The 14,169-nt window shown below is 43.1% G+C and overlaps 1 protein-coding gene across 8 annotated transcripts in view; it reads right to left on the minus strand.

Moving 5' to 3' along the window:
* The window catches only part of SAMD12 (sterile alpha motif domain containing 12), a 189,912-nt gene that overhangs the window by 12,579 nt on the left and 163,164 nt on the right, over positions 1-14,169 (minus strand). For 4 of the 8 annotated variants that reach the window (XM_065054311.1, XM_065054309.1, XM_065054310.1 and 1 more), the window contains one exon: positions 2,595-11,864. The exons of the other annotated variants lie outside the window; for them this stretch is intronic. In XM_065054311.1, coding sequence (XP_064910383.1) covers positions 11,842-11,864 — 23 coding nt within the window. In that variant the 3' untranslated portion in view covers positions 2,595-11,841. Of the gene's footprint in view, positions 1-2,594; positions 11,865-14,169 lie in introns of those variants that run through there. 8 annotated transcript variants of the gene reach the window in all.

The raw sequence follows: 14,169 nt of genomic DNA on the forward strand, positions 1-14,169 counted from the left end.
AATAAACCAAGTGACTTCAGCCTCTCCTCATACGGCTTCCTTTCCAAACCCTTCACCAACTTCACAGCCCTCCTCTGGACACTCTCCAGTAGCTTAATATCTTTTTCATCCTGTGTCACCCAGACCTGCACACTGTGCTCCAGGTGAGGCCGCACCAGTGCAGAGCAGAGCGGGACAATCCCCTCCCTGCCCGGCTGGCCATGCTGTGCTGGGTGCACCCAGGACACGGTTGCCCTCTTGTCTGCCAGGGACACTGTTGGCTCATGTTCAACTTGCTGTCGACCAGAACCCCCAGATTCCTCTCCGTGGGGCTGCTCTCCAGCATCTCGTCCCCCAGTCTGTATGTACAGCCAGGGTTGCTGTGTCCCAGGTGCAACATCTGGCACTTTCTCTTGTTGAACTTAATGAACTTCATGAATTTCAAAACAACCAAAAAACCAAATTGCACAACCAGTTGTTCCACCAGTGACTTCTGAGTAAAAAACTGCAACCCCACCGGTTAGATTTATAACACAAAACCCATACACACAAACACAAAAACTCCATCTTTCACATCAGTGGCTATTTTCTCTGTTCCCAAGGAGGAGTCATTATCATGATAACTGCTGTTTCCTTTATAAAGCAGTCCTGATTTAGGTGGCATATTGTTTATACTGGAAATAATTTCAGTGTGCAGCACCCAGGGTAGTAATAATGCGGTGTCACTGGTACCCTGTGGTGCCCTATGGAGACCCTGATGGTGAAAAGGACATGTGACATACAGTTTTCTTCACTTGTATGATTACTCGAATTCCCTGCAGCTCCAGATGTAACATGCAGAGATTTGTACTAAACTGGAGCTTTCCTGCTAACATACTCTTCTCAGTAACAAAGTCTATAGAGTCAAAAGCTTTTTAAAGATATAAACAAAATTTAGTAAATTGCAGCCCAGTCACGAGATGCTACAATAAAAAACATGATTTATGATTTTTTTAGATGACAATTTATCTTGACTTTGTCAGTTATACTGCACACTATATAATTTAATTCTATTATTTTGTATTAAGCCCAGTATTTTGTGTTTGAGCAAAACATGTCATCAGTCTCTACCCCACAAATACAAGAACATTCAGAACTATGGCTGAAAAAAACACATATATGGGAGAATGTAATATCATGCTGGAATTTCAGCATTAGTTTTTTCTAAAAACTACATTATCTTCCGACTTTTAAATTATTCTCATGCCTTAAATGCTGAGAATAAATGGGGGGTGGGATGGGAGTAAAATGCCATGCACCATAAAGTCTAGTACCTGCTCCTTTTGTGGTTTGGTCACTTTTAAGATGATTGACTGTTTACAAGGGCATCCCCAGGTCTTGAGAATTAAAGGCAATGAAAACAGAATATTCCCTTGTAGTGTGCAGCATCTGCTTGCAGTCACATTGCTCTAAATCCTGGGTAAATTGAGCCAAGTCAGCACCATTGGTCTGGATTTACACCTAAATGCTGCTGAGCCCTTTGCTCGGTTACCACCTTCTGTTATGTCTGTGAATACGTTGCATTTACATAGGACCTGTATAGCAAACCACTGCACAGATCAGATGTGCCGCAGCCAGTGGGGAAGGAGACGTGCAGGCTGGTGAAAAGCTTTGCCCACGTTCAGGTGCTGTAAATCCCCGGAATGAGACCAGTCAGTGCCAGGTGGGAGGTGCTACTGGCTGTGCCGGTTTTGTTGGGATTCGTTTTCTTCATAGTAGTTAGAATCTTTTCAGCAGCTAGCACAGTCTTTTGTTTTGGATTTAGCGTGAGAATGTGGTAACACACTGAACTTCCCTGGGACAGAGTTTTAAGTTTTTCTTTCCAGTAGCAAGGCTGTGTTTTGCAGTTGGTACAAAAAGAATGTGAGGACTGGCTGATGTTTTGGCTCTTGCCAAGGAGACCAAGGACTTTCTCAACCTCCCAGCTGCAGCTGCACAGAGAAGCTGGGAGGGAGCACAACAGGACAACACCCAGACTGGCATCCAGGATGGACAATGAGATATGCCCCACCATTAGCATCATGCTCTGTATATAGCTGGAGCCAGCTTTCCTGGCTCATTAGTTTTTAGTTCCTGGCCTTCTGCCATTTTGGCCTTTTGACTTTTTGCTCTCCTTTTGGGATCAGCTGTTCGGGACTGGTGTGCTCTCTTTTCCAGGGCTGGCTGTTCATTGCGATTGTGTTTGAGTACAAACTGCTGTCTGGGTCTCTGCTCATCTGGGATCTGCTGTACAGGACTGGTGTTCATGAGCAATTGCCTTGTGCATCACTTATTCTATATATATATAGAATGTCGTTTATTATTATATTGTTATATATATTTTTTTCCTTTTTTTTTCTGTCTTATTTAACTGTTCTTATCTCAACCCACGAGTTTCTCCCTCCCCTTTTGTTTTTCTCTTCCATCCCCCTTCAGAGTGAGCAAGCGGCTGTTTGAGCAAGTGCTTGGTTGCCAGCTGGGTTTAAACCATGACACTGGCAAAAACCTCTGGTTTGTTTGTTTGTTTCTCTTTTTTCTTTTATCTCATATTCATGCAATGGATCGAGCCCTGACCTTGTTTAAATCAAACTAAATACTTTTACTGTATAATAAAAATTCCAAGTTTTTAATACATTGCCATGCACAAATGAAGTCAAACAATGCAGAGTACAAAATTGTCAAATATACAAAATGATAAAGCAGATATCCAAAGCTTCCAGAGATCATGCCCAAAGATACCAAAAACTTGATATTGATTTTAATTCTGTTGTTTAAAATAATTCCTCCCTCCCACCTGGCTTGTATTCTTCATTGAGTTTTGAAAACAGAAGGAATTAAAGAGTAAATATAAAAATTGTAGGGTGGAATTAACAGTGATGGCCACTTTGCATACTAAAAATCAGATTGTGTGACAATTTCTATTTTGGGACAAAAGCACTGCTGTACAGATGAACACCTTGGATGCCTGGGGAAATGCAGTGTACAGCAAACAGAAAGGCACACTTTTGTCCTGTGCCACCTCATTTGGCTCTGTCTTTAAAAACTTCAGCCGCAGATGGCCTGGGAATAACAGTGTGTTGCTTTTTAACCATTAGAGTGCTGGCATTTTCCCAGATTCTCAACCAAGTTAACATTAAAAGGAGATCACTGATGTAGAGTACCCTGACTCCAAAGGCAGCTGGACCAGACACAACTTGCCATGTTACAAGAGACTGTTTAGACCACAGAGCATGGCTGTGAGCTTGCACTCAGCCTTTCTGCATCCAGACCTCCTGCATCGGGCTACCAGGTTTCTCAGGACCTTGTTCCAGCCTCCCTCTCTCTCCCAGCAGCTCATGTCTGTCATCAGCCGCCGGTGCCAATGTGCAAGTGCAGCCCAGCATCTGATTCTGTCCATGGGCTGCTGGTTTGGGGGCAATCTTTGGAGACAACTCAGGTGTGGCTATGCTTCCAGCTGTCACTTTTCTGCTCTCCTCAAGGTCAGGTTTGATCAGCCTTAAATTCAACTCTCCAAAATAAAGGAGCCCAAAGTGAGAGCCCCCTTTGCTGGTTTACACTGCGCAGTCAGGCAGGCATTACTCACACCTTACCCAGCTTGTGAAAAAGAAATAAGAATTGTGAGGCAGGTCCAGATAGCTACAGTCCCTACAAGAAACTGAATGCAAAGCCCAGCACATCCCAAAGCACGTCCCCGCCACCCTCAGATTCTGTAGTAACAGTGAGAAATCTAAAAACATTCCTCTTAGGCTTGCCAAGTATCCCAGCAGCTTAAAGCAAAGCAAAAGAATCTTCTCCTCAGAGCACACAGCCTCTTTGGGGAAGTGCTGGTCATCCCATCACCGGAGCACTGCCCCGTGCAGTTCAGCTGTATTTGGGGGGCAGCCCAGCAGACAGCAGCAACCCCAGCTGACACCCTGAAACACAGGGACCAATTCTGCAGTGGCTTCAAGAGAGCACTCAGCACAGCACAGGACACAGGGCTTCACTTGGGGCTTAGCCCAGCACGGCCCAGTTCCTCCTCCCAGTCAGTGGCGTTGGACCCTGGGGGAGAAGGCTGAGCTCTGGGTCTCATGCAGAGATGCTCTGCAGAGCATCTGTGCTTTCTCTGTTGCCACTTAATCTGTTTTCTACCTTTCTTAGCAAAAAGCAGAGAAGGAGCCTCTTGTGTACAAGAGATGAAGTGGTAAGAGGACATTTCTTTATCTGGACTGGTGTTGAGACCAGAGCCTGCCTCAGCAGCAAAAACCTCTGTCTAGATGTAAAACCATGCTCTAGATAATAATAATAATAAAAAAAAGACAAAAACCAAAACCAAATAAACAAGTCCCCTAACCACCCGATGGGGTAGATTGTGGTTTGTTTTTCTCCTCTGCACAGCTTATTATTGCTTACATACAGTTTTGCTGCAATATCGATCTCCCTGCTTTAAAAAGCCCCTGTGTATCACTATTTAATTTGGTGACTTATGATATTAAATAGATGAATTCAAGGCAAGTGCTTAATAGAAGCAATGTGATTAGAGATGTAACAACAGCTACAGAGGATTTTTTTTTTTCCTGAAAAAGTATTAGATACATTTGGAATTAAAATCAGAAAGGAGCTTTTCATCTCATTCTCAGACTAAGCCTGGCTCTGTTATAATAATACTGTCAGTCCTCCTTCTATGGCAGCAGCAGACATGACACTCATCTGCAGGTTCAGCTGCTTCTGCATCCAGGCTGACCCCAGCCGTGCCTGCACAGGACCGCTCTGCTCCAGAGCTGCAAGGTGTCTCGGCAGCGTGAGGACACTTGTAAACCATCACACACTGAAGCCAGTGACTCCGCAGAATTTATTTTACAGGCGGCCGGCTTGTACCAATGTTCTTTAAACAATAAATCTAGACCAAACTCATTTTCTTAGGATTTCACACTGGATTAGAGCAAGAATCCCCAAAGATCTTTATCTTCTTAGTTGAGGCCGTAGCGAGCTCCCTTCTTGTTTCAGCTTCTTGATGTCGATTCAATACCAATTTGCAGTAAGTATTGCTTTTATGGTTTCTGTTGTCTGCGTGAACTGTTTACTCTTTAAACTGCACATCCCAGCTTGTGCTGTTCCCCACCGCCCAATGAAGCACAGCAGAAGGTGGCTCTGACAGTTCCCATTTATCTCACACTGATTGGCAGTGGTTCTGTGAAACCTGTCTCAGACACCGGGTGCTCCTTTGCTTATTTCTAAGGTACGACATTCAAACCAGCCAATGGTAATAGGGCGCAATCTGGCAAAAACTCGCTGCTGGGAGCAGCTCTCATTGCTCTGGGTAGTCCCACTGAAGTAATTTCGCTCCTAGAGCTTTATTAACCGGTTCTGATGGGGCTCGTCATGATAGCAGGAACAGTCTGCTGTCTTTGAAGCAACAAACCCGTGTACCGTGTTCAGCTGCACAGCAATACAATATAATTCTCAATCAGCACTGCAGCTTCTCTGCCAGTTGTTGAAGGCAGGAAAACCTGTTTCTTGCCAGCAAGATGCTGCCTCCTTAATTAAGAGGCAAAGCAACAGTTGTTACTCCTTGCTCAGACTATACTTCTACTTGGCCCCATCATCTGAGTGCCTCATTTTATCTCAGGCTGTTATTAATGGAAGACAACATACTTTCTCTATATGTCCAAGGATTTGTGTTGTCCTTTGTCTGGTTTTCTTCCTTTATTTACACACAGAAGGACCCTGCAACTGCAAGCAGACCTACTGATGCTCAGACCAAATGCTGGCAACCGCAGCTCTGTTCATATAAGCTGTTTAAATTAAGAACATATTGTGTGAAAAAATAAAAGGATATAGGTTGCCTTGTCTTGTCCTGTAATATTGGAAACTTTACGATATTTTTAATTTAGAAGTTTACATCTGATGATCTAGTCTAATCCTTGCACAACACACGCCGAATAACCTCATCCAGTAATTGCTGCACTGAGCCTGGATTTCAATTTGAGGTACAGCTTATTGACTTAGAAAAATACTCTGCATACATTTAAAGACTTTATGTGATGGAGGACATGCCAGGTAACTAAGTAAGTTGTCTCCACGAGTAATTATCCTCCCTGTTGAGCATTTGCACTTAATTTCTAGGCTGAAATCAGTTTCCAACCAGTAGAGCAGATCATTCCCTTTTCTTCTAAATAAAAGAGCTACCTGCCTTCAGACAGCACTTCCCTGCCCAAGTGGAAGACTGTGATTGCAGATGGAGATCGAGTCACCTCTTCAAATTGCCTCTGATAAATTAATAGCTTGAACTTCATTAGTCTGACACTATAATAAGACCTGTTTTCCTGCCCTTGAATGACACTGGGAGATATTGAAAATAATCTTTCCATGCTGCCAATACCCTTTTCAAAAGGCAGGCGGTAACCGAACAAACTGGAACAGCGTGGCTGCTGCCAGGTCCTACATCCCAGCTGGCAAGAGCATCTCCGGGGTGATGATGACCGCAGTATTTATCACACCTGCACAGCCCCTCTATTATTCCAGATGTACCCCCTGTCTCTCCAAGTGGGACTTGCTGCCATCTCTCCTGGATTTCTGACTTTACTGTCCTCCAGGTTACTCGCTTACCGCTGACCGGCTCCATATCATTATTTACAGCACCCCTTTTTCTGTCATCATTGGCTGTTGCCAACAATAATTTTCTCTTTTCTTGGGAAGAGTATCAAAAACAGAGCATACTTCGGGAGGAGCTCATTAGAAGTACTCTCGCTGATAATAAATTCATATTTACAGTTATTTTTTGTAATCCAGCCTGTAATCAGTTTTAATCCACTTAACACAGGCTATATTGATTTTGCATTGTGCTATTTTGTTCCTTATCAGAATCAAATGATCTATAGGATGCTAAGTATAGTATGTCAGCAGAATTTCTTTTATCAATAAGCCTTTGATATCACAAAAAATGATAGCGAGTTTATTTTGCATGATATATTTATATAAAACTCATTTGGAGGGTTTTAATCAAATTTTAATTGGTTTAATGATTGTGTCTTATCAACCTTTCCATGATTTTGCCTAAGATTGACAGGAAGTTAATGAGCCTATAGTTTCCTGGATCAAATCACTAGTTCTTCTGAATTCTTGGGGTTTGGGGTGTCATTCAAAGCTTCTTTTATGCTTTCCAGTTCTGAGAAGTCCTAGGCAAGTTTTCATAACCTTTTGGATTCAGTTATCTGGTTCTGCAAATTTCAAAAAATATTTTGGGTAGCTGCTGTTTAATATTACCCATAATTGCTGATGGAGTAGGAGGAATTACGTTTTAATGTGCAATGTGACTCCCTCCTTCTACTGCTTTCAAATACAAACCAGGATATTTGTTGGGTTTTGCATGTACTGTGAGTAATCCCTGTGCTGTGCCTGTCTAACATCACACTTAGCTTTGCTGTGACTGTATTTATTAGGATATATGTAAAGCTTTTAGTCTAACCAGCCCTAACCCATTGGCCACTGACTTCCCATATATATTTTTTGGCTTCCTTCATCAAACATGTACTTTTCTTACTTGCTGATTTATCCCCACAAGCCTGCCTAATCACCCATACATGATGTTGGTGGGTTTTTTTGCACTCCAGATAGCACTCCTGAATTTTACTATAGGAGCTTACAGGTAATGCTTGTAGTACTTTCCCCTTCACCCATCAATTTGAATCATACCAGCGGACCTCTTCTTTTTAAACTAAAATCTTATTGACCACAGTCTATATATACCATGGTCAATTGCAGCACAGTCATGCAGTGGGGCCATTCAAGGAGACTCTGACTGCAGAGATGTTAATTGTTAAAAGGGGACCAATGTGAAAGGTGCGGGATTTTGCTTTGCTTGCCTGAGACAATTTTGACTAATTGAGATCTTGTAGTTTTTGGAGGGAGTTTAGTTTTAGTGATAACAAAAAACTGCCGCAGGCCTGGCTCCTTGGCTGGCTTTAATCAGCAGATCTCCAGAGACTTTGATGGAGTAGTGTCAATATAGGTCTGCCAGGGGTCTGACCTGGGGTGTCCCAAAAATTCAAGGCAAAACAAACCCAGAATTTTGTCAATTTTAATGGTGTGGCTTCCTCAACAATGCTGCAGCTGCTGTGGAGTGACAACACTTACCCTAAGGAACAAGGAGGGGTGACGCCACGGGTAGGGCATTGCCGTGCAGTCAGGTGGGCAAAACCGAAGAGCTCACAGAGCTTTGTCAGCCTCCCCTCCTGGCAGGCTGCATTGCCCTTCACCAAATAAATGGTGGGTGTTCAGGCACAGAAAGCCACGCGGATGAAAAAGAACAAGGAACAGAGCAGCGGGAAGGATGCTTTCAGCTGGAGTGTATTTTCTGGGGTGAGCAGTTCCTTCAGGCTTCTAGCGCAGGACTTCTCACGGTTTGGAGCACACGGGATGGCTGAGTCTCTGTCAGCGTTTCCTAGTGGGGACCGATGCTGCGACCATTCTCGACACAAAGGAGCCGGGCAAGCGTGGCGGGAGGAGAGGAGCTGGGAGCGGGGGGAAGATGCAGATGTCCTGATCACAATACTGGTTTGTTTCAGAGATAATAACTTGTGATCAGTGTAACGGCAGCACTGGTCTTTGCGAATTTACCTATCTCCACAGGGCTGATAATTGCTGTTTTATGAAAATAGTGTTCGTCTCCTACTCTTTTGCACCGAACTAATGGCTGAGTGTATTTGAATTCACTTCCTTTGCCGGAATAGCTTATTTGCTCCCTTTCATGTTGACTTGGTCTTTGGCACTCTCAGCATAAATGATTTATTGACTAGAGATAAAGCATTCTTTCCCCTGAACTGTTCCTGCGACCCAGGCAAAAGCGGATGTGTCGGCTATTAATAAGGTGTTCAGCATAAAAAATGCAATAGACTTGATTGTCTGCACTCAATAGCCTTTCCGAGAACACAGTACCTGCCCCCATTCATAATAACAAAAATCTCTCCCACATGTTTATTTATATTAAAAAGTTTTCAGAAGAATATGCTGGGATCCAGATAGTTGTTCAGGAGATGCAGAACAATTTCATAAATATCCCTGAGGAAGCATGGCCTACTTTGGGAGAATAACAGTGATTAAAAAATCCAAACACGATGAATGCACAAGCCAAAAACTACAGTTAATTCCTTATGGCTCCGGTGGATGGTTACACACGTGAGAAGGGTCACAGGGCTTGGGGGAACTATGCTTGGAGTTCTCCACATGCACAGGCTGGCTGTAGGATGGAGACCTACACCAGCTTCAAAGGAGGTTTGTCCCATAGGCCCCTACAGCAGACTTCTCACCAAGTCTGGCTGCACAAGGGTCTGGACTTGATTTTCACATTTCTCGGGGCCTATAACACTGCTTTTCTAGGTCACTGTAGCTAAAATCCTGGGAAGCTTTTAAAACAAACTGTTTTAACAGGAGAAGTGCACACATCTAAATTCATGCCCATATACTGGAAGATGTTCAAAACTAACATCATGGATACAAAAAATGCTTCTAGTGGCTCTCTGCCTAACTCAACTTCTTCTCGTATGCCTTTTTAAGTTAACGCTCTCTGATAAACTCTTCTTTTATCATTCAGATTATTCTGGATTTCTTCACCGGGTAGTAAAATAAGAGAATTCCTACTGCAGAACTATAGCGTTCTCCTTCTTTTCAAAATAACTTATATCAAAGTGTTTTTTTAATACTTGCTGTACCAACATGAAATTGTCAGTTGCCAGAGCGCATTTTTAAAACCTGTAGCAGAAAGAGCTGCAAGATTTGCTGAAGCTTACAGTGGATCTGTGCCATGTGCACGGCCGGGTCTCTTTGTATCAGATTCCAACCTGCAGCCCTAGGAAAACCTCTAGAAAGTGCAAATGTTGCCATTGGCAAAGATTGTTACATCTTAAGGAGATTTTTTACACCAATTAATTTAAAATTAGGTACCAGGATTTTCAGAAAGAGAATGCAGAAGCTTACTGCTTTGTAATTTTCAGCAGTTCCATTTGACAATGCGTGGAAAGACCTAAACCATTAGAAATCACTAGCAACTTCTGAAAATCTTGGTCATCAATAAAAATAATTTGCTTTTGGACTGAATACCATAGAAGTATCCAACATGCTGAATCTGAGATGGGTGGAGAGCTGAAATCTAAGATCACACCCATGTGAAAAACATTAAGCCCTAACAATATTTATGTGTTGGCTGTACAGGCACCCTCAGTGGTTGATCTTCCATTCTCTAGCAATGAACTGCACAATTGTTTTTAAGAATTATAGCACAGGAGCTTCCTCTAAAAAGGTCCATTTGACTTGATGGAGCTGCGCCTTCTCTCCATCGTGCATCTTCACACCAGTACAGCATCTCACCCACAGTTCGGCATATACACTAACAGCAACTCTGTAGTACCTCTCTATCAGTCTGGAGAGAGTGATGGTCTTTAAATACACAAAGAGCTACCTTTGATACTAAAGAAAGAAGGAACAAGAAGGTAAGTCCTCTCAGTACGCTGATGGCATCAGTTCCTTATAAAGAGTGTGTCAAGAAGGTCCTGATGTGAGGGACACACATTAATTCCACTGAGTTCCCATGGAAGTACCACAGCCAGCTGTGATACAGCCAGGGATGAGGCCAGCTGTTCAGAGACTGAACAAAAACGCTCAGATTGAATGCAACAGTCTTGAGCCTGCTACAGTATATTGAAAGGCTTATTGGAACTGTTTGCTTATTCCCAGTTCCTACCAAAATACTGTTTTGGATAGAAAGTGGAAAAAGTTAATGAAGAAGTCTGCCCTCTCCAAAGGGAGTGTCTTGCTCCTTAGAAGTATAGTCTTACACTTTACCTTGTTCAGAGAGTTTGGTTTGGACTATGATTCCCCAATCCTGCCCAAAACATAAACGGAGGCTAGCATAAAGAACCTGAATTCTTCCAGTTTATTCTGGTTTTATCATAGACCAAACCCAGGGTCACACATATCTCTGAGAAAGCCTCTCTCCCTTGCCTCTCCCTCGCCGAGTTAAGAAAACACGTTGGCACACCAGAAATGAGAACATCGGATATTTGGCAGATGAGAGGAAGAGCAGACACAGTGTCCTACAGCTCATTCAACACACCCTGGTCTTGGCTACCTCTGTGACAACCGTTCTGTAAGTCTCAATAAAAGAAGTCACAACTCTGCCATGTGCAAATCTATCTACACAATCTACTATGAACTGGTGAAGGGATGCGAGTGGTGGACTTTACTTTGGATGTGTCTCAGCACAAATACTGAAACGTACCCTCAGTATTTAAAAAAAGACCATTATATATATATGGACTGTGCTAGTTCTGTGTGGAAAGCACATATGAAGTGCTGATATTGTTTAACAGAATACCATTAGACTGCAAAACTAACATATACAAGACATTTACATTCCTATCAGGGTGTAATATTGTGAACATATCCACTGAGATTGGAGATTTGCTGTAAGTTTTTCCTAAAACATCATGCCATCTGCATACATAACAAAAAAATCCAGTAGTTGCCATGCTAAAACAGGACTTCTAGTGAAGAGCATAGACAGTCCCCGAAAGGGAACTCAAGAGTTATGCACAGTGATGAAAACTGGAAGAAATATTCCAGCTAAAGGTCTGTCAGTGACCATTTTCAACAAATTAGCACTGGATATTATGCACCACATTTTCACTCCACAGCAAACCAGGTCTTCCCAGAATACATCATCTTGAGTAGGCTGATTTTACTTCAAGTTTGCCTTCAATGCTCCATGGTCACCTTCTGGCAGTGCCATTTATTATCGTTTTTTTTTCATGAAGCAAAGTTCACTTTCATATCAAGTGGCAGGACAGCAGCTTTAGAGGCTGGAAATGTTTATGGAGAGCTCTCTGCTGGGGCTGTAAGAAACAGAACAGAAAAACAAAACCAGACAGTGAGTATAGAAAACAGCAGAGGAATTACCATTTATTTCACCTAAAATAAAAACGGTCAGACTTGAGCTGACTAAACGTACTTCTGCTGTAAAGACAAACTACTCCTAGAATATATATTGTGTCCCTGGTATGTTTCTAATCAGCTTTACTCATCAACCAAAAAACTGAGTGCTTAATCAATTCCTCAGATAAATATAAAGCGCAGACCAGCAATCATTTGTATGGTTTAACAAATCCTACTTGGATTTTATTGGCTCATGTGAAAGCACTGCTTGCTTTTCCTCTCATCTGAGTCCCAGAGAGCAGGCTCTTTGGTTTGGTTGGGCTTGCATTAACTACTGAAGACTTGATAGCCAAATGCTGGAAGGGCTTCGCCAAATGCTTAAGTTGGAGCTGATATTCCCTCAACATTTCTGCTGGTCATTACTATGTAGGAGATCTGAAGACAGTTCACCCACTTCCTTTCTCACTTCAGGCCCCATAAGATAATTAAGGGGCTGCAGAGAGTTTCTCTTTCCCTGCTAAAAGCAGTAAAGCACACTCAGTTTCAGTGGCTGCTACTCCTTGCCTGAAAGCCCTTGCAAAGCTGTGAGATATCACTGCATCACGGCAGAATATGCTGAGGTTTCTTGCCATTTTCCCTCCCCTTCACACCAACTCTTGTTTGCACAGCAAAAGAACAAGAGGTAACGGGCACAAGATGGAACAAAAGGGATTCCAGTTAGATGCAAGAAAAAAGATTCTTCTTAGTGAGGGAGGTTACAGTTTGGAACAAGTTATCTGACCAGGTTGTGTGATCTCCACCTATTGAGATACATGCAACTCAACCAGGCAAGTCCCTGAACAATTTAACTTCACCCTGCTTTGAGCATGATTGCATGGAATGATCTTCAGAGGTCCCTCACAACATTCATTATTTTAGGATTATACATTTTCTGATGGGAATTTGTGCTCCCTGCTCTGCCCTTCTGAACAGGAGACAGGTGTTCATGCAGTTCTGCTCACACTGAAGTGCTTTCAGTCGTATATTCAGTATGTAGCCAGGAAAATGCATATAAACCCATCATGGGCTTACGCCAGACTCTGGGTTGGAGCTGCGCAGAGGCAAGTTCACCGTGTTATTTCAACGTGTTTGGACGCAGCTTTGTTTCTCATGGAGCCCTCACCCATCACCAGACTTACAGACCAGCTCTCTGGCCAGGGCAGTGGTGGGACAGGACTCATCAGGGTGGGCTCTGCAACCTCTCCAGGTGATGTCCTGCTTCTTGCATAAGTGTGTGTCTCTGTATGTGTGGAAAGAGCTGGAAAGCTGGCGTTTTTTGGGTCAGATTCCAAATCATGAAGCTAATGGGATACTGATGCTGCCCAGGCAGTATTCACGTCAGCTCACACTCAGGTTGGCAGTGGCTTTCTGCTTCTCACCCCTTCAAAATCACACCCGGCGGGCTCTTGGTGGGCTGACTGGCTCTGCCCAGCTGTCAGTTTGCCCATATTTGCCTCTCCTAACCCCAAACTCTTGTAGCAATGGATGTGAAGGTCTTATCAAGCAGGGAAAGGATGGGATGGAAGAATGCAGAATAAGATTAAAAAAACCCCAACACACCCCACCTTGAGCACTTTATCCCTCAGTGATTTTCCTATGAAACAAAACCCAATCTCCTCAGCTATTTCCTTTCTTATGTGGGCACAGTCCCCTGATTATGGTGTTACTTTTGATTTCTGTTTTCACAGCTGCCTTGCTTTTTTTTCCAAGGTACTCTAGTTCCATGATCCCACCACCACCTACCATCATCTACTGCTTGGGATACCCATGTCAGCAGTGGCCTAAGAAAGATAAACGTTTGGGGACCCAGCAACTCTTTTATTCCATGGAAGAACAGACAGGAAGGTTTTGACTCTTCACCTGGTCTAGATGGATAACTGACTGCATCACCCAGGGCAGAAAATAGAAAAGCAATGGTGATATTAAGCAGGCGTGAGGATAAAGGGGACATCTGGGGGGAGGTTTTAAACTTAGAGAGAGGCAAACTGGTACCTAATCTCAAAAGTGTTTGATTCCAGGTGAACTGGAGGATATCTCCTCTCTGTGTAGCATCAACAGAGATGGGGCTGTCTCACAAAGGACAAATAGGACTATTTTTGAGGTTAAATAGCTCATCTGCTGCAAAGAAGGTAAAATCTGAAAAGCTCTCCCAATCAATGGAAAATACCTTGCTTACCTACACAGTTGCAGGACTGAAATTAAATGGGTAAACTGATTAATTATCTC

Source organism: Columba livia, chromosome 2, assembly GCF_036013475.1.
Source record: "Columba livia isolate bColLiv1 breed racing homer chromosome 2, bColLiv1.pat.W.v2, whole genome shotgun sequence".
NCBI lineage: Eukaryota > Metazoa > Chordata > Aves > Columbiformes > Columbidae > Columba > Columba livia.